This window comes from Myxine glutinosa, chromosome 4 (genome assembly GCF_964187855.1).
Source record: "Myxine glutinosa chromosome 4, kmMyxGlut1.1, whole genome shotgun sequence".
NCBI lineage: Eukaryota > Metazoa > Chordata > Myxini > Myxiniformes > Myxinidae > Myxine > Myxine glutinosa.
In genome coordinates, this window is record NC_136264.1 from 133,593,570 (window position 1) to 133,618,243 (window position 24,674).

Here is a 24,674-nt window from a genome sequence, read left to right on the forward strand (position 1 = left end):
CTGTTCGGGTTGTGTGGCGGTCAGTGCGATGCTGTTCGGGGTGTGTGGCGGTCAGTGCGGTGCTGTTCGGGGTGTGCGGTGCTGTTCGGGGTGTGTGGCGGTCAGTACGGTGGTGTTCGGGTTGTGTGGCGGTGAGTACGGTGCTGTTCGGGTTGTGTGGCGGTGAGTACGGTGCTGTTCGGGGTGTGTGGCGGTGTGCGGTGCTGTTTGGGGTGTGTGGTGGTGTGCGGTGCTGTTCGGGTTGTGTGGCGGTCAGTGCGATGCTGTTTGGGGTGTGTGGCGGTGAGTACGGTGCTGTTCGGGTTGTAGGGCGGTGAGTACGGTGCTGTTCGGGTTGTGTGGCGGTGAGTACGGTGCTGTTCGGGTTGTGTGTGTGTGTGTGTGTGTGTGTGTTTTTCTGTTCGGGTTATGTGGCGGTGTGTGTGTTGTTTAAGGTACTGGTATGTGGGTGAGTGCGGTGCTGTTCGGGTTGTGTGTGTGTGTTTCTGTTCGGGTTATGTGGCGGTGTGTGTGTGTTGTTTAAGGTACTGGTATGTGGGTGAGTGCGGTGCTGTTCTCGTTGTGTGCAGGTGAGTATAGTGATACTCGTATTGCTGACTGCTATCGGTACGTACGTGCACTTCGAGCGAGTGCGATTCCACATCACTCACGGCTACGCACACTTGGGCTACCCCAGCGCCCAGCACCTCGTGGGGATACATTACCGGGAAGGTAAGGTCCCTCGTCGCGTACCCTTGGGACTTGACCACAACCAAAACGAAAATTGGTTCCTGTATGAACTTGTGATCACGTTTGAACTTTTATCCATAATTATTGTTTCCCAGTCTTTTATCATGTGACCTGATGTCTTTGTCTTATCAGGTGTGGGTGTTGAGAGGGATGAATCTTTAGCTCATCACTGGTTTGGGTAAGTCTCACTCCCGTGGGTGTGTCCCCATGGTGATGCTGTACCATTCTTATGAGACCATCGATGTCCTGTTTGTTTGTCTGCAGCCGGGCAGCCGCTCAGGGCCATGCCCGTGCTTCCTATGAAATCGTCATCGCTCGTCTCGAGAACAGCACGGACGGGACCATGGACATGTAAATGATTCTCATTCATTCCACTCATATTTCAGATTTAAATTGCTATTGACATTTGCTCATTAAGTTGTGGTTTGAATAGTGGACAACTGCGATTGTTTACGTACCTTGAAAATGGACGTGAAGCGTAATCGAGATTATTCGGCCCTCTGTGTCCTCTATTGTGCTGGATCTGCATGTTACATGTGCAAAGCATGGACGGTTCAAATTCAGGTTTCAATCAAATCTGGAATATTTACGTTTCCAATGGAATTCAAGTGTTGTCTTATTGAGGGGTTCATTGATGGGCTGTTTGGCCACTTCTGAAGGTATTCAATTCCACTTATTGACCGACCATCTTCTGGGCCAAAGTACTTTGAAGAATTCTCTTCTTGAATCCACATTTATTCAGTTTGAAGTTACGTTATGACCTCTGGTCCTGTTGTTTTCTTAATGGGGTTAAGTAATAGTCCTCTTTCGGCCATGTCAGAGTTTATAGGTCAAATAAGTTTTTTGTTTTTTTTGTATAGAGTCGAAGCTCGTGGAAGAGCAGGTGTGCCAAGGACTTTGTACGATGGAGGATGCCCAGTTGGCGGCTGTTTTGGAGGTCAACTTTGAAATGTGAAAACACGGTTTATAGGTTAGTTTGTTTATCCCCGTGCCGTTCAACCCATCAAGCCCAGGCTAGACAGGTTGGAGGTGAGTGCACAAACATCTAGGCTATTCTATCAGCCAGGCAACTCTAATATGGATCAGTTATGTCAATGTCTTTTAACGTCTGCATGGAACTTTTTTAAGGGATGGGCGTGAGTTTGCTCAATTGGGCATCCTCTCTCGTTCAAGGTCTTTCCTTGGCCAATCTGAACTTTTGACAACCTACAAGGCCTTCATTGACAGCTTGATGGATTACTGCTCTCTCCTTTGGGTTGGCATTCATGCCTCAAATCTTGACCTTCTCATGCCGTGGAAAGCAAGGCCCTCAAAATCAATGGGACCCCCCACAACGAAGTCGTGTGTCTAGGCCTGTTACCTTTGCAGCACAGATAGGTTGGTGGCCTCTGTATTCTACCACCTCCTTTTTCTTCTTGCACCCTCTGCACTCTCAGGTTTCTGCAAGGTACACATGGTTTGCCAATAACCCTTCTACAGCATTATTAGCCCACTTCAAGTGGGTTTGCTGACACGGATCCTGCTCCACCGTTTAGGTCCACGTCCATCTTGTGTGCAACTTGTTTATCATCTTGTGCCACACCTTATCAAGGGACGACTATCGGGGATGCCTCTTTGTGGTGGTTGTACCCCTCAACGCAAGTCAGGGGGCCAAATCTTCCCCATTCTTCTCTGCTGCCCTGATTCATCAGGGTAATTTACAAAAATAATATAAAGAGCAGAAGAAGACAGAGGACTGGCTCGTGTCTTGCGCCTAGTCCTGAAACGAGGAACACCCTCTTCAAAGGACCACTGTGAAGGTGGGGGTGACTCGGCTAGGCGGAAAATGAATTTTCCTTCCCCCAAAGATGTGACCACTCTTAGTCTGGCTCCTACCCATTGAACTGCCTGGCTAGGTAAGACCTACCCGGCGCAAAGCTCCCGCCAGTATAGCTCTCCAGGTCGCAGGAGCACACAGGCCTCCACACTACGATCAAAGTGGTAGTTACAATCGAGGGGGCATATGTCGGAAAATGGACAAGGGAGACAAGAGAAATGCGTTGATGTACAAGTGTGTCGGATTGTCAGCAGAACAAAAGTCTGCAGATCATGATCCTATAAATTTCCAGTGCAGTGAAGCAAGCAAGTGATGATGATGCACTTCAAAGTTTTACCGAAGCCGAAATTGAAGAGCGGTGTGAAGCGGACCATGTTACGACTGACTTTGATTGACAGTGTTGCTAATCCACACAAGGAAGTTTAACAAAATGACTTAGAAGGCTTTTCAACTGAACATTATCACATGGGCTAATGCAGGGGTGTGCTTCATTACCAATCAGCTTGTAGAACGCTTGCCAAGTGGCTTAAGCACTCCAACGAAACAGTCGATAAGGAACGCCTGGCTTAGTGAGTGATAGCTTATTAGAAATGGAACGAACACACACACACACACACACACACACACACACACACACACACACACACACACACACACACACACACACACACACACACACACACACACACACACACACACGTATGGACACAGGTGAAGTTTTCTGAAAGGCAGAAAGCTTACAGCACCCAGGAATTGATGCAGCTGCACCTCATTCAAGAACACTTCATGAGGAAGAGGTAAGAAACAACGCAGCAGTTCGACATTAAGAAACGGTTTAAGAAAGCTTCTGGAATTCGACAAGATGGTGAGGCCGATGAGTCTGAGAAAGTGAACATTGACACTTTAGATCGGCCATTAACTTCCAAAGACTAATTTTATAATGCAGGTACATTATTGTTTTGCTTAATTCATTGATAATTACCTTTATACTGTACTGTACTTTAATAACGTTATTATTTAGTCTATTTTTCAGAGGCAAAGTTGAATAAGTTGCTCTTTTGTACCATTCTATTTGCCATTTAGGAAACCAGCATATTTTATGAAAAGGCAGGGCTAAAGTCCCATGGGGGCACAGCTTTTACTGTACATGGACTAGTCCGAGTAGATCGGAGAACCAGTGCAGACTCACTCACTCATTGCACACAGAATGCTTCGGGGCCAGATATGGCTCAGGGGGCAATTCCTGAAGACAGAGTGGTTCAAAAAGAATTTTGGCTCGCCAACCTATTTTGACATTTTGCAAATTAAAAATTCCCAAATTCCATTAAAATTTACCTTTTTATTTAAATGTAAATGTTATTACAATTCCATGCTGCACAAAACTCCTTGTGTGCTGCACAAAGTGTCTTTGAATGTACCATATAGGTCGTAGTAGATAATCTCGAAATTGGACATAATGCACATTCAAGGTGTAAAATTAGACAAAAAAGGTATGGTTAAGTTTGACAACTTTGTCGAACTGGGCCTACGGCCGGGCCGATTGGCCACGCTAACCCTAACCATAACCTTAACCCTAACCCTAACAACCACAAAATTGGCGTTGCGGTCAATCAACCAGGAACAGATGGGGCAGCTAACTTTCATGCACCTTATGCAAGGTGGCACGATGCAGTAACCCTTGAGGTCTCCATCAACATGGCATTATTTACTAATTTTACTCAATTGAGTACCACTAAAAGTCAAACTTAGCACTCGCCCACTCCAGGGCAAGAAAACTACAAACCAAGCTCACTCACTGTCCCCAATTCATTTCCTCAATCAAATAGTTTAATGTACTAGTTATTAGGCTGCAGTTGCTAAAGAGTAAGCGGTGGAGTGAAGGGCAGATGTTGAGCCTAATCAAGACATTGCATGTGTTTTGCAGAGACACAGAGCGGTTGCTGATTCATGCAGCCAAGGAAGGCCTAGAGGAAGCAGCATCGACTTTGCAGCATCTTTGTGATAACGGGCGATGCCATTTGGGTTGGGAAGGACCTGTCCCAGAGGACAAAGTGGGGACATGAGGACTGAAGAGAAGTAAGATCAGAGTGTGGAGTAAGTCCATTATGGACAGGTGGTAAAGAGTAGCAGGTGGGGTAATTGAGCAGTTACATGTTGTTGTACTTTTAGGTACCTTTTAATTATATTTTGCCAATATAATGAAATGGTCACTTTACAATTACTAAATTACAATCATACAACCTTTTACAATTAAAACAAACAAAAAAAAACTTCTAAAACTGGTAAAAAAAAAACCCGACCTTAGATTCTTATAAATACAATTTGCAGATTTTGACTTGAGCTCATTCAGTAGAGTAAGAACAAAGCTTGTTCGGTAGAGTAAGAACCAAGCTCGTTTGGTAGAGTAAGAACAAAGCTCATTCGGTAGAGTAAGAACCAAGCTCGTTTGGTAGAGTAAGAACCAAGCTCGTTTGGTAGAGTAAGAACCGAGCTCGCTCGGTAGTGTAAGAACCGAGCTCGCTCGGTAGTGTAAGAACCGTTCTCTTTCGGTAGAGTAAGAACCGAGCTCTTTCAGTCGTGTAAGAACCGAGCTCTTTCGGTAGTGTAAGAACCGAGCTCTTTCGGTAGTGTAAGAACCGAGCTCTTTCAGTAGTGTAAGAACCGAGCTCTTTCGGTAGTGTAAGAACCGATCTGTTCAGTCGTGTAAGAACCGATCTGTTCAGTAGAATAAGAACCGAGATCGTTTGGTAGAGTAAGAACTAATCTCGTTCAGTAGAGTAAGAACCGAGCTCGTTCGGTAGCGTAAGAACTGAGCTCGTTCGGTAGCGTAAGATCCGAGCTTGTTTGGTAGAGTAAGAACTGAGCTCTTTCAGTAGAGTAAGAACCGAGCTAGTTTGGTAGAGTAAGATCCGAGCTCTTTCAGTAGAGTAAGAACTGAGCTAGTTTGGTAGGGTAAGAACTGAGCTCGTTTGGTAGCGTAAGAACCGAGCTCTTTCAGTAGAGCAAGATCCGAGCTCTTTCGGTAGAGTAAGAACCGAGCTGTTTCAGTAGAGTAATAACCGAGCTCTTTCGGTAGAGTAAGAACCGAGCTAGGTTGGTAGAGTAAGAACTGAGCTCGTTTGGTAGCGTAAGAACCGAGCTCTTTCAGTAGAGTAAGAACCGAGCTCTTTCGGTAGAGTAAGAACCGAGCTCTTTCGGTAGGGTAAGAACCGAGCTCTTTCGGTAGGGTAAGAACCGAGCTCTTTCGGTAGAGTAAGAACCGAGCTCCTTCCGTAGAGTAAGAACCGAGCTCTTTCAGTAGGGTAAGAACCGAGCTCTTTCAGTCGAGTAAGAACCGAGCTCTTTCAGTGGGGTAAGAACCGAGCTCTTTCGGTAGAGTAAGAACCGAGCTCATTGTATCGAGTGCAGATGCAAGCATTGACTTGTTTGTTAATTTCCTCTTTACATTTAACTCGTGATCCTATGATTCCAAGTTCAAATCCTTTATTCTATGTCGATTTTCCCAATGCCTGCTATCTATGTAATGCATGTAAAAGTACAATGATGTCTGCATATGTTGTTTGGTATATTTACAAGCACCTCTGCGATCCTTGTATAAACTAAAGGAAGGGGGGAGGGTAAGGCTGGAGGTGTGGGGGGGCACAAACTTTGACAAATCAAATTGCATATTATCTTTGAAATAAAATATTTACAACATGATTATGGGAAGTACAGATTTTAAATGTGTTGGGATTGATTTTTACTTCATCATGAATCAAAATAAACTTTTGATATCGAGAATGGTGCATTCATGTGTATCTCATTTGCACAAATGTTTTCCAAATCTCAACGTCGTCATGTTCTGCATTCCACAACAATCCGCAGGTAACGTTCAATGCACTTTGTGCAAGCCTCGACGACTGCTCACCTTGCATAGCTGCTAGTTTGAGACAATTTATTCAAAGACTGTAGAGGCAATCTACCCATCAAGTTTCCATAAGTGTACTCTTACAAGAGTGTGACAGAAAAGACAAAGCTGAAGGACGATCTGTAGTGACAGTATGTACAAAAGGTTGGTTTATTTCTGGGTATGGGAGGAAAGACAAAGACTAAACAGATGTTGTTCATAAGGACAACAGGAATGATGTGAAATGGACGTGTTCCCTTCCCATCAGAAATCATGCAACCTCATCACCTCAGCTGAACATCCTCAATCTTCTTCTTCAAGCAACGCCAGCTGCACTCAGTCAAAGTGAGAAACTGGTCGATTCAATCACAAAGCTTACCCAAGCACCTCCGTCCTCACCCATGTCCTATCCGATGTAGATGCGATGAAAGTCATTGGCCCCGAAGGCGGCGTTGCATTTCGGACATTTTCGCTGGCGTGTGTCGTAGCGTGTTTTGACGCACTCAAAGCAAAACACGTGGAAACACTTCATGAGCACGGCGTCTTTCTTCCTCGCATTGCAACATGGACACGTCAGCTTAGCCTGCCGAGGGAACAAAAACACCAAGGACATGGTACCAATGCTTCATAAAAAGGACAAAACGTGGACAACTCACTATGTCCTCTAATCTACAAGCCACGCGGCCCGGGTTCCAATGCAAGAAAGGTGATTGCACTTCTTCATAGGCATTTAATATTAAGAACGAGAGCGATTAATCAACTACAAGCACCAAATTCCCATCAAGCTGCACTTTTGGTCACAAGGTGGACGATCATATTTGGACGCGGAATCAGAACAGTCGTCGGTGAGTATGCAGCTCATATTGCTCACCTTGTATTCCTTGATCTCCTCCATTAGTATTTCATCAGCATTGGCAAACACCTCCACTTTCTTCTGCTTCTCCACCTTTCGGCGCAACTTTGAGATGTCCTCCTTCGCAGCCAAACAAAAGCCTTTTGTCATTAAGAGTAAACGGTCATGACGTGGACTCCATGGAAAATAGGGTGGGAAAAATAATCTTTTGAACCTGTGACTAGAAATAAATGAAAGGCTTGTGAGGGATTTAAAAATTATCACGAAAGAAAAGAAAAGCAAACATGATAATAAATTACAAAACTATTAAGTGGAGATAAGCAGTGATCTCTCAGGAAGGTGAAGAGGCTTATCGATAATATCACATGCAGGCCAAGGCCATTACGAGACATCGATGGGTACTTTTATGTGAATTAGAAGGACATAAGTGGAAAAATCAACACAGTGTATGAGATTTGCACCTGGAATCTTAGCATCATGGGATATACTCTCAGATGGAAACAACAAACAAACCAGTTCCTTAAAAAGAGGTTTTGAAGCGCTGCAACAACGGAGGGAGGAAAAAACAACTAAAAGCAATCGCAGTTTAAAACAAGAACGGCACTCGGGAGACCACATACCTCCACCAGGCTGAAAAGTTTAGATTTTGTGTCGCACCGATAGGCCAGATCAAGATATGGACCTGAACCAAAATCGAATCGGCCTTTTTCTTGTCACCTACCCAACTCATCCAAGTTTTGTCATAACTTGTCCACAAGTTTTTTGAGATATCATGCTATAATATACACAAAGAATTAAGTTAAGCACCCCCCCCCCGTTTTTTTACAACCTCGCACATTACAAGTTTGTTGTCGTCAAAACAGTGTAATATACCCATGATATTGCTATATTTTCTGGAGAAGTGATATTATGGTCACATAAAAACATAACAATCATGCCGTTTTCAATATTTTATTCTGCATAATTTAAGGTGAATTTTTTTGGGAATTTTAGGCATATTTTCACCTCAATTTAAGTATGGAGCTATAGGTCCATCACGGACAGTGTGGATGACGTTTATGTTTTCTAACGTACAGTCATTGTTCTGAGAAGACCTCTAGCGATCTTTGCGTCAATAACGTCAATAACGTCAATAACGTCAATAACGTGTAATGTCAATAACGTGTAAGTGACGTCAATAACGTCAATAACGTCAATAACGTCAATAACTAATGTCATACCAATCATTATTTGATCTCACATACCTTAGAATATATGCCAATGTATACATATACACAAAGAATATATATTAGGGGGTGCTTACCTTAATTCGTTGTGTAGGGGTGCTTAACTTAATTCTTTGTGTATATATCATTGTTGGCCCCATCTCTCAATGGTGAAGAATCACAAAATATTAAAATATTCTCGGGTCTGGATCCAGATATAACCAAAATCGAATTAATTTGTCTGTCGCACACAACCTGTCAAAGTTACGTCCAAATGCGGCCTCGACGTTAAACCATTCTGTTGAGATCAGCATGTTGTCTGCGAGAGTGGAGGAAGTAAGTGAGCCACTTGTGGAATTGGCCTTGGATGCCATAGGCAAAGAGTTTGAAGAGCAAGGCGGGATGCCAGACTGTATCAAAACCATGATATATGTCCAGAGAGACGGCCCTGATCTCTGTCCGACATCGAGGGCCTCCATCCTATGTTGGGTGAGTATAAGCAGCATGTCGAAGATAGAGTGACCTGGTCTGAATCCAAATTGTTGATCAGAGATGAGGTTGTTGAAGGAAAGAAAGGATTTAATATCAAGTGCGATGATGAATTTCATGACCTTGCTGATGATTAGAAATAAGCTGATAGGTCTGTAGTTAAAGGGATCGGTTTTCGCACCTTTTTAAGGGAATTGCCCACTTTTCCCACCGGAGCCCTCCGACTTCCGGTCCCTCGAGCGACGAGGCTTGCTTCGATCTCTCCACGGCATCAAAGTTTGAGTGTTTTCCCGTTCGTGTCTTTGTCAAATTTCCGCTGGGTATTTTGTTGTGTATGTGTTATTGTGTGTTTCTATTTGGTTTTGGTTTTGTAGTTGTTGCAAATTTGTGTGTAATTAGTCGTTTTTTTTGTTCGCGCCTCGTGCGCGGCCTGGTCTGTCCGTGCTCCCCCCCCCCCCCCCCCCCCCCGTCAGTGTTTTGTGAATATGGGTTCTTTCCTTCATAGTATTTGCTTGTTTCTTTGATTTTCTTTTCTCCCCCCTACCTCTCATGAACATCTTACCCTTTGTCCAGCGTTTAGAAAATAGAACAAACAAATAAACAACAACAAAAAATTCAATATTAATTCTTTCTCTCCTCCCAGACACGTGCTTGTTCGCTCTCCTCCTCGTCTCGACTTGTGCCCCGCCCCCTATATCTCGTTTTACTTCCACCTCTGCTCCTGCTTTCTCAAATCCACGTTCTCACTTTAGAGACTTTTCCCAGATTGTTTTTCATGGTTTTGTTTAAATATTATTTAAATATGTTTAAACCGCAGCCATGATGCTGATGCCGCCTTCCCCCTCCCCCCCCCCCCCCCCCCCAGCATTTCCATGTTTTAAACGTTTCCCAGTGTGTACCCTGGATTAGAATAGGTACACCGTATACCTGGGTGTCGTAAGAGACGACTAGGAGGGTTGGCGTCAGGAAGGGCATCCGGCCATGAAAAACATTGCCTCAAAAAGAAAAACCATGACAATTACAACTACATATGGGCAGGGCACAGCCCGAAGTGGAGATCGGTTTCTGAGGTTTGGGACATGGAATGTCGGGACAATGACAGGGAGATCAGGAGAAGTGGTGGAAGTATTGGTCAGAAGAAGAGTGGACATATGTTGTGTGCAAGAGACGAGATGGAAGGGAAGTGGTGTGAGAATGGTGAAGGGTAGGCAGGGACAGAAATACAAGTATATGTGGCAAGGGTGCCTGGAGGGCGTGAATGATGTTGGTGTCCTGTTTTGTGAGGAGTTTGTAGACAGTGTGGTGAGTGTGACGAGAGTGAGTGATAGGTTGATGATGGTGAAAATGATGATTGGAAAGCTCTTGGTGAACGTCATCTCGGGATATGCTCCGCAGGTTGGTCGAAGCGATGAAGAGAAGGACAAGTTCTGGTGTGCGATAGAGAAGCTGATGGAAACCGTGAAAGATGAAGAAGTTGTTGTGGTAGGAGGAGACCTAAATGGACATGTGGGAAGGAGTATGGATGGTTTTGAGGGAGTTCATGGGGGTTACGGATATGGTGTGAGAAATGGAGAAGGTGAAAGGATTTTGGAGTTTGCTGATGGAGCTGATTTGTTGATTTGTAATACTCAGTTCCAGAAGCTTGATAATAAGCTTGTTACATACACGGCAGGTGGGTCGACAACAACCGTTGACAACCTGATGGTGCGTAGGCGAGATAGGGGGCACCTCCGGGACACAAAGGTGATCCCGGGGGAGGAGGCTGTTTCACAGCACCACTTGGTTGTCTGCGACATAAGGGTGAAAGGTGCGAGGAGAGCTCGGCGGGTGAAGTACCAACCGAGAATGAAGGTGTGGAGGTTGAAACAGGTGACAGTAAGGAAGGCATTAAAAGAGAGGCTGAGTAGGGTCGAGGATGATGTGGTTGAGCTTGAAAGTGGTTGGATGTCAATGAAAGCTAGTCTGTTGGGAGCCGTTGGTGAGGTATGTGGATGGACAAAAGGACCGTGGCACTCGGAAACATGGTGGTGGGATGATGAAGTTGGAAAGAGGATTGACGAGAAGAGGAAGAAGTTCAAGGAGTGGCAGAAGGCGAAGGGTACGGGAGCAGAAACAGCAGAGCTTGAAAGTTACAAGGCAGCCAGGAAGGCTGCAAAGAAAGAGGTAGCAAAGGCGCAGGAGGCATGTAGGAAAATGTTCGGAGAACGCTTGGATTCGGAAGAGGGTCAGAAAGCAGTATTCAGGATTGCAAAGCAGATAGCGAAAGAGAGGTGTGATGTGATGGGGGTGAGTTGCTTGAAGGATGAAGTGGGACAAATCGTTGTCGACCCAGATGGAATTAAAGGAAGATGGAAAAGATATATGGAAATGCTGTTGAATACAGAGAATGAATGGGATGGCAACATAGAGAGTAACCCAGTTTTAGGACCGGCAGAGAAGATAACTGAGAAGGAAGTTGAGGAAGCGATAAAAGCAATGAAGGGTAGAAAAGCGGGAGGGCCGACGGGAGTTGTGGGAGATATATTGAAGGCAGCAGGAAGTTGGGGTGTGAAGAGAATGACAGAGATCTGTAATCTGGTGGTGAAAGAAGGCCGCATTCCAGTGGATTGGGAACTGAGTACCCTCGTCCCTCTATACAAGGGGAAAGGTGACCCTCGTCCCTCTATACAAGGGGAAAGGTGACCCTCTGGAGTGTGGCTCGTACCGAGCGATAAAGTTATTGGAGCATGGAATGAAGGTATTGGAAAGGGTGTTGGAGAGGAGGATAAGGAAGAAAGTGAAGATCGACGAAATGCAGTTTGGATTTATGCCAGGAAGAGGAATGACAGACGCGCTTTTCATTGTGAGGCAGTTGCAGGAGAAGTACATGGAGAAGAGGAAGTTGTTTCTTGGGTTTGTTGATCTGGAGAAAGCATTCGATAGGGTTCCACGCAAAGTATTGACATGGGCATTGAGGAAGTTAGGAGTGGAGGAATGGTTGATCAGAGTAGTGATGGCAATGTACAAAAGAGCGCGCACAGCTGTAAGGACGAAGGACGGGAACAGTGGTGAGTTTGAGGTGAAGGTGGGAGTGCATCAGGGGTCGGTACTAAGTCCACTACTATTTGTAGCTGTGATGGAGGTGCTGGCTCAGAACGTAAAGGAGGGTTTACCGTGGGAGTTGTTGTGTGCAGATGATCTGGTGTTGATTGCGGAAAGTATGGATGGACTGAAGGAAAAGATGAGCAAGTGGAAGGAATGTATGGACACCAAAGGTCTAAAGGTGAATATCGGAAAGACGAAGGTGATGGCAAGTGGTAAAGCATGTGGTGAGGTGGAAAGAACTGGGAAGTGGCCCTGTGCTGTGTGTAGGAAGGGTGTTGGAGTGAACTCCATTCAATGTACAATGTGTGCTGAGTGGGTTCATCAAAAATGTAGTGGTCTGAGAGGGTCATTAACCAGTGTGGCAGCTACATTCAAATGTAAGGTGTGCACAGAGGGAGCTGCAGATGGAGGAAATGTTGAGTTGGATCTTGGAGACGGCGTGAAGCTGGAAGGTGTGAAAACATTTTGCTACCTCGGAGACATGCTGAATGGAGAAGGTGGATCAGACTCGGCAACGGTTGCTAGAGTGAGATGTGCATGGAAGACGTTTCGGGAACTGAGTGGCGTGCTGATGATGAGGGGAGTCTCGTTGAAGCTGAAGGGAAAGGTGTATGCTGCATGTGTGAGAAGTGTTATGATTTATGGGAGCGAGACATGGGTAATGAACGTAGAGCAGCAACGAAGGTTGGAAAGGGTGGAAATGCGAATGGTTCGACGGATGTGCGGAGTATCGTTGAGAGAGAGGAAGACAAATGATGAATTGCGAAAGTTGATGGGAATAGAGCCTGTGATTGATGCTGTGAAGAGGAACAGGTTGAGATGGTTTGGTCATGTGTTGAGGAAGGATGAAAGTGACTGGTTGAGAAGAGTGATGGAAATGAATGTAGAAGGAAGTAGAGGACGGGGAAGACCGAGAAAGATTTGGCTAAAGATGGTGGAAGAAGAAATGTGGGCAAGGGGGTTAACAAGGAGAGATGCAGAAAATAGGGCAACATGGAGAAGATTGTCATGGGGACCGCAAGGCTAACCCCCGCTGTAGTAGGGAAAATGGCCTTTAAAATGCATGTTGTTGTATGTTGTTGTTGTAAGGGAATGCAGTGATGTCGGCAGATTTCCAAGCAGATGTAAGATGACCAAGGGTAAATGACAGGATGAAAAGGGCAGAGAGAGGAAATGCAAGAGCAGCAGAGCAGGATTTTAGGACATGTGAGCCGTCTGGTCCAGTTGCAAAGTCAGAGTCGAGCGTTGTCAGAAACTTCACCTTCTCAGGTGAAAAAGACAGCCCGGGAGTAGTTGGGTACGACAGGGAAGGATACTGAAAGTGAGGGATTGGGGACAATATTTGGAAGCAAACACAGAATTGAGGCACTCGGCGTTCTGACGAGTGGGGTCGACTGTGGTGACATTTGAAGAGAGAAAAGGAATGGAAGAGGAGCGTACTCCGGATACAGACTTAACAAGGCGCCACCATGTTTTAGAGTGCGGAGCCATGTTAAAGGGGTTTAACGTTAAAGGGGAGGAGGGAAGGGTTTGTGAGAAGGGGAGAATCTCACAACTCTCCCTCCCCCCCCACCCCCACCCCTTCTCACAAACCCCCCGCCACAACAAGTAAACATTATTGGATTGCAATCATTTCACCGAGAGCTGGTGATCAATGCCCTGCTGCAAAAAAATTGCTTTCAACATCAAGTCATTCAAAATGTTTTATTTTTTTGGGAAATCAGATCATAACTTTCTGGCTGGAATCCCAAAATAGTTTTGAGTTAGATGCCGATATAATTGTGGGGGAAATCGTTTTGAGTGCTGCCTTGTCTCATTAACTCTGACTCTCCCAATCTCTATACCAAACATGAAACCAAATTTGTCCTCTCTTCTCCGGCTCACCTGAGCGCGTTTGAGGTTAAAACTTTCCTTCTCACGAGCGGCACGAGTATCCGCCGCCGAAACCTGTGCCTCGCGCATCCGTCCCTGTGAGTGATCAAGTCCTACCCGTAGCTCCTCGGCCTGCTGGGCAGCTTCTACTGCCTATTTAAATGGGGCGGGGAGAGAGAGAGCAGGAATCGGGAGGCATACGAGGGAACGGTATAAATGTTAGAGTAACTGTATCAAAAAATAAAGTGCCAAAATAAATAAAAACAAGATGCCAAGAGAGAATGTAATGGGAAATTCAAATACCACAACTTTCTGATGCGATCCTTAAAACAATACATAATTATCATTCACAAGATGGCCACATTGATCTCTACATCACAAATCAAATTGGGATTATCGGTTCAGCAGCAAAATGGCATGGCGTTCAGCTTGTCGTGACGGTTGGAGTCAGCTGAAACCACAAGTCATGTGCTCGGTTCAAGTGCAAGAAACGAGACAGAATAACATGCATTGAACAACGTCTTAGCCTCGCCAGGGTATATAGATTACAGTATATCTGAGAACGAGTGCAGATTCACCAACTCGCAGACTGCACAGAACATTTCACGAGCAAGTGCAGCTCAAGGGGAATGAATGGACAATCCCTGAAGATAATGGTTATAAAACCCTTTTGTCGAGACCCTTTCAAGAATTTGCAAATTACAAATTCAGATTAGATTAGAGATACATCTAAACATCTATAAAGCTCAGTTGACTTTTTGCTCCACCAAATAACAGCGAAACGGAGTTGAGTAAAAGGGTGAAAATTCTACAGATGCTGTGATAAATAACTACCTCTGCCGGTTTGAATGTTTGAAAGAGAATTGACGTCTGGATCAATTTTTGAATTAAATTTAAATCCCGATTTATATTATATATATACTGAAACGCAAAAGAAACTTACCACTTGTTTGAAATGTAATAAAATTGTAACAGTTCAAAATAAAACAAACCAACAATTGCTAATTGAAACATTGGCATTTTATTGATGACATGTCAAGTTTTTCACCAACATACACCATCTCATCAGTTTATTCTACAGTACAGAACAGCACAGGGTGCAATGTCAGTCCCCTTTCAATAGCGTGTGTGGCCACCATTGTTTTGGATACAGGCAGTGCATCGTCGGCGTATACTGCCTACCAGTCTTTGGATGGATTGCTGCTGGATTCTGTCCCACTCAGTCCTCAATGTCTGAAGCAGCTCTGCCCGTGTCCTGGCCCTGCCAACTACGCGTCTCCCAAGCTCATCCCACAGGTGCTCTATGGGATTCAGGTCAGGGGAGAGCGCAGGCCACTGCATGGTGTTGATGTTCTCGCCTTGGAGAAATGCAGTGGTAAGGCGAGCAGCATGGGGACGAGTGTTGTCATGCTGAAAGGTTCTCAGTTCTGGGTGGTCTAGCAGGAATGGCAGCAGATGAGGTCGCAGGATGTTATCCACATACCGCTGGGCGTTAAGATTCCCATCCACAACCACCAGTGGCGTCCTGTACCGGCCTATGGCGGCCCACACCATCACACTTGGGCCACCCCACCTGTTGGCCTGATGCACGCAACAATCGGCATATCGCTCGCCAGTTCTTCTCCAGACACGCTCACTCCCATCAGGACTGTCCACACAGAACCTTGACTCATCGCTGAAAGCGACCTCGTTCCACTGCGCCAAGGTCCACCGCTGATGCTGCTGGCACCATCTCTGTCGGTTGCGGCGATGGGCAGCCGTCATCACGAGGCCTCTGTATGGTCTTCTGGCAGTCAGACCATAGTCATGCAGTCGTCTTCGTGCAGTATCATTGGAGATCCGTGGGTTTGCATGCCCCGGAGTTTCTGCCACAGTGCGGGATGCTGGACGGAATCGATCCCGCAGGTGACTTCGGACCATCTGCCTGTCCTGCCTTGCAGTGGTGACTCTTGGCCTCCCTGATCGAGGTCTGTCATCTGCAGAGTTGTGGAGGATGTCTCTGTCCAACAGGGCCGATATCGTTTGGTGTGAACAGCCAAGGTGACGTGCCACCTCACGGTAGCTCAGTCCGTCTTGCAGCATGCCCAGGGCACGCTGCCGTTGATCCCTTGACAATCGTGGCATGTTGATTGAAATGCCCATTTTGCACTGGCCTTTTTAAAGCCAATATCAAGACATCACGTGCAGCTCATTAAAATCATCCCATACCCCTTGGCTAATCACTGACAGTCAAAACGGCTGTTCAACAGCTGTGCTATGAAGTGACCATTGAAGGTTCAAGTGACCATCCGTGACCATTTTGTCTGACAGTGAGGACACTATTGTCCACAAATAAGTTCACACATTTACTACACGCAGTGTTATTGTTGATATTTAAAGGTTTCAAAGGTGGTAAGTTTCTTTTGCGTTTCAGTACATACAGTCACGTGAAAAAGTAAGTACACCCCATGTCAAGTTTTGACTTTTTCAACATATTTCAACATACAGCTATTTGATCTTCATTTCAACAATATTGATAGATAAAGGTGATATAATATAACAAATATCATGAAACATTTACATTTTGTAGTCCATTGTATAATTTAAATAAACATAAATGCAAATTTCGCATGTGGAAAAAGTAAGTACACCCCTACATTTATCACGACTTCAAACACCTAAAATTAGAATCAGGTGCACCGCTCAGGTGCAAATGATTCGAACATCGTTAGAGAGGATCTTGGAGGAACCTGTCTTATTTAAACCTCAGACAATTAGTTTGGTTTCCTCTTTGTTGTTGAAGTGTGCGGCGTCACCATGCCTAGATCAAAAGAGCTCTCCGAGGCCTTCAGAAAGAAGGTTATGGATGCCTATGAGTCTGGGAAGGGATTTTAAAAGATCTCCAAACAATTTGAAATCAATCATTCGACTGTCCGGAATATCATCTACAAGTGGAGAAGATTCCAAACAACTGCCAACTTGTTCAGGCCAGGTCGCCCCAGCAAGTTCAGCCAGAGAGCAGACCACAAGATGCTGAAAGAAGTCTCGAAGAACCCCAGAATGTCATCACGGGACCTACAGGTAGCTCTTGCGACTGTTGATGTCAAAGTGCACGAGTCTACCATGAGAAAGAGGCTGCACAAATTTGATCTACATGGGAGGTGTGCCAGGAGGAAACCTTTGCTGTCCAGAAAGAACATCAGGGCAAGACGAAAGTTTGCCAATGGACACCGAGGCAAAGACCAGCACTTCTGGAACAATGTGCCCTGGACAGATGAGTCAAAGGTAGAACTATTTGGCCACAGTACCAGAAGACATGTTTGGCGAAAATCAAAGACAGCATTTGACCACAAGAACCTGATACCAACTGTAAAGCATGGTGGTGGAAATATTATGGTTTGGGGCAGCTTTGCTGCATCAGGGCCTGGGCAGCTCACCATCATAGAATCCACTATGAATTCTTCATTGTACCAGAGGGTGCTTGAGGATAATGTGAGGCATCTGTCGGAGAATTGAAGCTCAACCGAAGGTGGACCTTGCAACATGACAATGACCCTACTAAACATACCAGTAAATCCACCAAGGAATGGCTGAAAAGAAAGAAATGGAGGGTTCTGGACTGGCCAAGTCAAAGCCCGGATCTAAATCCCATGGAGATGTTGTGGGGGGATTTGAAACGAGCTGTGCATGCAAGAAACGCCTCAAACATCGCACAGCTGAAAGAATTCTGCATGGAGGAGTGGGCAAAAATTTCTCCCAGTCCATGTCAGAGACTGGTAGACAGTTATAAGAAACGCCTACTTGAGGTTGTTTCTGCCAAAGGGGGCAATACCACCTATTAGAGCCAAGGGTGTACTTACTTTTTCCACATGCGAAATTTGCATTTATGTTTATTTAAATTATACAATGGACTACAAAATGTAAATGTTTCATGATATTTGTTATATTATATCACCTTTATCTATCAATATTGTTGAAATGAAGATCAAATAGCTGTATGTTGAAATATGTTGAAAAAGTCAAAACTTTACATGGGGTGTCCTTACTTTTTCACGTGACTGTATATATATATATATATACATATATATATATATATATATACACGAGTTATTACACGAGTTATTGTGCGCTGAGTGGGTTCATCAAAAATGTAGTGGTCTGAGAGGGTCATTAACCAGTGTGGCAGCTACATTCAAATGTAAGGTGTGCACAGAGGGAGCTGCACGTGGAGGAAATGTTGAGTTGGATCTTGGAGACGGCGTGAAGCTGGAAGGTGTGAAAACATTTTGCTACCTCGGAGACATGCTGAATGGAGAAGGTGGATCAGACTCAGCAACGGTTGCTAGAGTGTGATGTGCATGGAAGAAGTTTCGGGAACTGAGTGGCGTGCTGATGAGGAGGGGAGTGTCGTTGAAGCTGAAGGGAAAGGTGTATGCTGCATGTGTGAGAAGTGTTATGATTTATGGGAGCGAGACATGGGTAATGAACGTAGAGCAGCAACGAAGGTTGGAAAGGGTGGAAATGCAAATGGTTCGATGGATGTGCGGAGTATCGTTGAGAAAGAGGAATAGCCCAGCAGATATGTGAAAAAATTGTGCTTTTGGTGATACAAGCATGAAATTTTGAACACTGATAGAGCATACTACTAGGAAGATTTTTGGATATAGGGGCATTCAAATCTTTTCCTAGGGACAAAATGGCGGCCATTTTAAAAATGGCCGTTTACGGATAATAAGATACACAGTACCGATGTCTATAAAACTAGATTTACTTATTGCTCAAGCACACCTATGATGTTTTTTTCACGTAAACAGGTTGTAAGATCATAATTAAATGTCAACAAACTCACATAACATTTATTTGGTCCTTATTCTTTACAAAAATAATTACTTTTTGAGCTATTTTGAGCAAACTCCAGAAACACAATGGAAATGAAGTGAAAATGCCACATTAACGCTGTGGAAGTGACTTTCACGATAAAACATTCTACAAAACAGTCTTCCACATGTTTGTGTATATGTAACAGGTGTGTTATTCCTCCTGTATACTATCGTGTGCACTCCCCTGCACAGTGACACAGAGCTGAGCACTGGAGTGCGGCCTTAACACACTTGCACTGTTTCCTGCAACCCTTCTTGCATCCACATCTAATCAATTGTCGGCATGCCTCAGTTGCCTCTGTGAGGGTTGTCCAATATATCCCCCAGCCGTTATTACTCTGTTTCCAACCCCATTCACTTGGCGATGGGAGCTCAGGTGCGCAAATCATCATCTGGCCCCAACAAAAGCCGGCTTGGTAGGCAGCTCTCTTGATGTGTTGTCTGAGGGCTTCTTGCGTTGGTGGGATAGCCTCTATTGATCTACCAGTCTGGGTGAAGAGATGCTTGCGGGCATCGTTAACATGTTCCTGGCTGCTTGTTCGATCGTAGAGCAGAACAACAAAACGCTCCAGTGGATCCATGTTGTCATTTGCAGTTGAAATGGTTGGTGTGGCAGCCAGTGCGCAGAAAGCTGAGGTGACCTCATCATAGGCTTTCCATGTTTCCCATGCTGTTTTCTTCCCCCTTCCGCCGAAGCAGGACACGGTGTCACACCCAGTGAAGGCGTGGAAGAATGGCAACCCTCGGCACTTGTTTGGTCCCAGTGCCACAGCCATCTCGTGAGCTGCCAAGTGCCTGAAATTCTTCCCTGTGCCAAAAGCAACCCAGAGTTCATCGATGTCAAGATATCCAGTTGCTGCCACTGCAAGGATCAAAACATCTGTGTCCACTGTGCGGATTGACACCTTGGTATAGCCCTGTCTGACTGCATCTTGGACATGGAGTAGTATCCTTGTATCTGCCTCCTCGTGACTACACGGGGAAAGACCAGTAACATCTCGTGGCTGTGTACAAAAAACTTCTTTGTGGTTTGTGGTGACGATTTGCTTGTCAGTCTCAATGTTTGCTATCCTCGTTGCTAGAAAGTCAAACAACTCCACCTTGTTCTCGTCTATGCGAAGGAAGGCCTGCCAGTTTCGAGGGATGGAACTAGATGGCTCAACTCGTCTCCTGGTGCCTTTACCCCTCGTCTTCCTGGTGTCGGCTTTCAAACTGTCTGGGAAATATTCATCCCAGATAATATCAACCCTGCTCTTATTTTGTATCTGAGATGTGATGTATGGCAAGAATACTAGTGATGCATACTCAGAGAAGGTCTTCGCATTACGAGGTGCCAGCATGTTCACGATGGCTGCTCCATCCAGGATCATGACTTCAACAGGGGGGCTTACATCATCATTTTCCCGTGAGGTGATCAGATCTTCTAAGCACCCAACCAGATCAGACTTGGTTCCAAGCCGGATTTTGCCCATTTGTGACAATGCAGGGGGACAAGCTTGGTTTTCATGTGCAAAGAATTCATCAAGATCTCCATTCCGTGTCTGGGATGCAATAAACAGCCTGGAGAACAGAACGCAGTCATTCTTCAGAGATACCACCTTCAACTCTGTTCTTGACTTCTCTCTGACTGGGGGTCGGCTGAAGAGAGGGAGATTGTTTCTTTTTATTGGGTCAGTGATAGGCTTTGTCTGATGTACAAGCCTCTCGTTCACATATGTGTCATACTGTTCTTTTCCCAGCTTCTCGATCTGGTAAAGGGTGTTGATGACTGCTGGGTCTGCCAGGTCTCTGCTGTCTAGCACCAAGAGATCTTTGCTGTCGTCACAGAATGGGTTACCCATCTCTCCTATGACACGGGTGAGTGCTCTCACATCTCGAGCAAAGGCTACCTGCGTGTGCTTTGTCTGTTCATGGTGTTTTAGTTCAGTTTTCCTAATTCTTTTTTCTGTTGTGGCCTCGAACTTATAGATCAGTTTGGCCATCTCTGGACCAGACACCATCCATCGGCGCAAAGCTGCAGCATTCTCCGTAAGACCTACAGCCCCTCCATCACCTTTCACCAATGCATTATTTTGCTCGTGTGCCTGGTCTAAGGCTATGGCAGAGAATGCACGTGTAGTCTTCTTCATGGTGAAGTTTCCTGCCAGAAACTGTGCGTATACAGTTGGATGCTTTGTTGCAAGTGTCACCATGTCGCGCAAGTGAACTGGGATCCACCTGGCATAGTTTGTATGTCCCAAGGCGAAGAACCATGGTACAAGCTTGGTCAGAGCATCAGTGTACAGTTGGAAGTTTCCTTCACGGACGGATCTCACATAGATCAGGACTGCCAGTTCTAGCTGCATAATTAGGAACCAGAACTGAAACTGTGGACTTGCATTGGCTTGTTCACCGCACCAGTCATCTAGTGGTATCGTATCCTGTCCCTCATCTAGTCCACTGGTGTACTGGCTGTAGGCTTCCTTCAGGAGAAGATAGAGAGTACTGGCTGTGACTTGGTGTGCTCGTCGTGTGCGTGTCACATGGGTCACTTTCAGGAAGGAATCAGCAGTACCACTTGTAGCAACCCCTGCAAGCATCAGAACACCTGTCCACCCACTGCTATCCAGAAGGTCACCGAGGGTTTTCCATGCTGCCATCTCAATATGGAGTCCACCAAAGACCATGACGAAGTGATCTTCTCCGTGTGTTTCTGGCCATCTCCATTGGATCTGTTTGGCAAGTGTGTACAGTGGCTGATCAAGTGTGATTACAGGGATCTGACCTGGATTCAGAATATCGATTGCTTTCTTGATGACATCCATGGAGTGACGAATCATTGCCACAGATTTTGCCTGGTCATAGAAGAGAGGCAGCAATGAAGTTAAGGCCACACTACACTCTGGTTCTTCTGGAATAGACTGCTTGCTGGCATGGTATCCAGCCCATGATACTGTCTCGTCTCCCTTAAGTGGTGTGTCAGATAGCACTGTCTTCTCCATCTGCTCCAGCCACCTGTCAAAATGCAAGATAATGAACACAATTACGAACAAACAAGTCCACACAAGTTAACAAGTCTTGGTTATTTAGGTACACATATAACTGTCCACAGTTCAAACACAATAATCAGTTACCTGTACTCAATCTGCATTGCTTCAGGGATGAGTTGGCAGTTGCTTTTGTTGGGACCCGCTAGCTTGGGTACAGGTGGGTCACATTTACCCAGAACAACAGGAGGTACGATGGTGTATGACTGTGGCAGGTGTGCATCTGTTGTTGATGTGTCATCTGGGTTTACCCGTTGAACTCCACGGCTATCGCTATTTGGGTGCTGGAAAAGTGAAATGCCAGTGCCATGGAAGGAGTCGTGGGCACTTGTTGAACTGGGGTTATGATCAATGTTATCCACTGCCCCAGTTGTGAAGAGGTCACTTTTTAGCTCAGGGGGGCAAACTGTACCCTCATTTTGGAAGAAACGGCAGATTCTGTTCCCCAAGTCCGTGGAGATGCTAAGCACCCTGTCATAGGAGATCGAGAGACCCAGGTTGAACATAGTATCAACCAGGTCTCTTTTTCGAGTCTTTGTGTGGATAAGGGTGCCCAGGTACACAGGCAGGGGAGTCTCCCGATTGTGACTGTGCCTCGTGGACGTGGTAGTACTGCTACTCTCTCTGCGGCGTGAGTAACTGTTGAACATAAGGAGTTGTGAGATTGTGAGAGTAGGTGTTGATACCGACGAGTGGCTTGACTGCTCTTGGATGTTAGGACCATTCAAGATCATAGAAACTAGTGATACAAGCGAATTAGGTACCGAATGTTCTTGGCAGTGGGCTTCAAATGAACCACTAAATGTTGAGTTCATTTTCAACATGTCTCTACGAACTATATTTGCGGCTCTAGCAAGACAAACTCCATCACTGTCAGTGTCGTGATCACATGCCTTCTGAAGGGCTGAGCCAACATCCTGGTTGAAAGCAAGCAGAATATCTCGACCGGACATGTGCTCCTCTAGGTCTGGAAAATATGTCATGATTCGATCTTTGAGTTTGGTGGAGTGGACACGCCTGGTCAAGACTGTTCCAAGCTGTTCCAGCCTGGTGGTGTATAGTCTTGCTAGGTCTACCAGCTTGAACACTGGTGTCACAAGAGCATCTGTGCGGGCATCATCGATGTAGGACACTAGCTCTCCAAGTGCTATACCGTGATTGATATCATCTTGTTCATTCAGTGTTGTGCTTGTGGCCCTTGCTTTGTTATAAAGTGACACCAGACACTTCACGTGGTACTGTGCATCTTGTGCTATAAGGTCACCTGCACTCAGTTTAGCAAGAAGTGCCTGATCTCCTAGTTTCAGGGCAGCTGTCCTGACATGTTTATCGAGGTCGAAGGTGGAAGCTTTTCGCAGAGAATTAGTACCCGCTGGTTTGTCACAAAAGAAACACTTTGCAGGCTGTGGCTGTGTGTGGTCTACATGTACTCTGTGACGGGTGTACTTTCTTGAGACACTTGCGGTTTCTTCACTAGACGTTTCTCTTTTTTGTGCCCGATGCAGTTCAGTTTTGTTGTATTTCAGTCTGCATGAATCATGCCACTTAGCCTTGTGGCTCTGGAAGGTTGACTGGATACCTTCACCATCGTCCAGGCGGGACAGTTCTAGAGATTTTGGCAGGCAGCCCATCTGGCTGAAGGTGAGGAGATAATCTGCAAGAGTTTGGTATCCGGACCCTGTGGTTCGCTTGGAATCAGCTGGACAGGCAAGGGCCTCATCGGTGACCTCCTGACATAACACACACTTCTCCCAATCTGTCAGATAAGGCATGTTTGTTCCAGATGTACTAGGGCTTTGGGGGTCTAATAGCTTGAAATTTTTGTTGGCCATTGTCAATTAAGCATTATCCACCACCACCATCCAATCAATATACAAATTGGGAACCAAATCTAGGTAGCTACTACAGTCAATGAGCGAAGGTGCAGTGCAGTCGAGTTATCATCTGAAAAAGAAATACATACATTATTATCATAAATATAGTAATTCGCTTTCGTAACTTTTCACTAGCCTTGCATTGTTCCTTATAGTCACCTAGTCTATGATAGGAAAGTTCATAAAGCTACATCAAAGTTGTTCATATAAAGGTATTGAACCAAAATTACACCCAGGAGAAATCAGATAGTCATGCAAAGTTAAATAATTAAACCGCTAGACCAGTCCTGTCTATTGCAATGGTAAACCATTTGTTCTGCCCCTTATAGGCCACCGTAGATTCCAATTTTGAACCCAGTATGAAGGTATTGCATAGCATGTACATGACAATTTATAATATGCTCATTACATTGTGTTTCAATAGCAGCACAAATGACAAGTCTGAAATAATAGGTAAATATGTCCTTCTTAGCCGCCATTTTGTAAAATGGCCGCCATTTTGGGCCAAGGAGAAATCTGGAATGCCCCTACATCCAAATTTCACTGTAAGGGTATGCCCTAACTGTGTGCCAAGTTTCATGCTTGTATCATCAAAGGCACAATTCTACCACAATTCTTCACATATCTGCCGGACTAGAAGACAAATGATGAATTGCGAAAAATGATGGGAATAGAGCCTGTGATTGATGCTGTGAAGAGGAACAGGTTGAGATGGTTTGGTCATGTGTTGAGGAAGGATGGAAGTGACTGGTTGAGAAGAGTGATGGAAATGAATGTAGAAGGAAGTAGAGGACGGGGAAGACCGAGAAAGACTTGGCTAAAGATGGTGGAAGAAGAAATGCGGGCAAGGGGGTTAACAAGGAGAGATGCAGAAAATAGGGCAAGATGGAGAAGATTTTCATGGGGACCGCAAGGCTAAGCCCCGCTCTAGCAGGGAAAATGGCCTTTAAAATGCATGTTGTTGTTGTGTTGTTGTATACA

At 45.3% G+C, this 24,674-nt stretch overlaps 2 protein-coding genes across 2 annotated transcripts in view; one reads left to right on the forward strand and one right to left on the reverse strand.

Annotated features, from left to right (window-relative positions):
- The first annotated feature begins 442 nt into the window (after positions 1 to 442).
- LOC137425254 (uncharacterized) lies at positions 443 to 6,317 on the forward strand. Its single transcript, XM_078775306.1, has 5 exons — positions 443 to 448; positions 570 to 711; positions 862 to 907; positions 994 to 1,080; positions 4,470 to 6,317. Exons 1-5 carry the CDS (start codon positions 443 to 445, stop codon positions 4,606 to 4,608), a joined length of 420 nt encoding a protein of 139 aa, XP_078631432.1. The 3' UTR covers positions 4,609 to 6,317.
- A 261-nt stretch (positions 6,318 to 6,578) lies between these two features.
- Positions 6,579 to 24,674, reverse strand: part of LOC137425253 (E3 ubiquitin-protein ligase BRE1A) — a 77,850-nt gene continuing 59,754 nt past the window's right edge. Inside the window, exons 17-19 of the mRNA XM_068113491.2 lie at positions 13,947 to 14,087; positions 7,303 to 7,404; positions 6,579 to 7,014 (exon numbers count right to left, since the gene is read on the reverse strand). Of these exons, the coding sequence (XP_067969592.2) occupies positions 6,838 to 7,014; positions 7,303 to 7,404; positions 13,947 to 14,087 (420 nt within the window). The 3' untranslated portion in view covers positions 6,579 to 6,837. The remainder of the gene's footprint in view (positions 7,015 to 7,302; positions 7,405 to 13,946; positions 14,088 to 24,674) is intronic.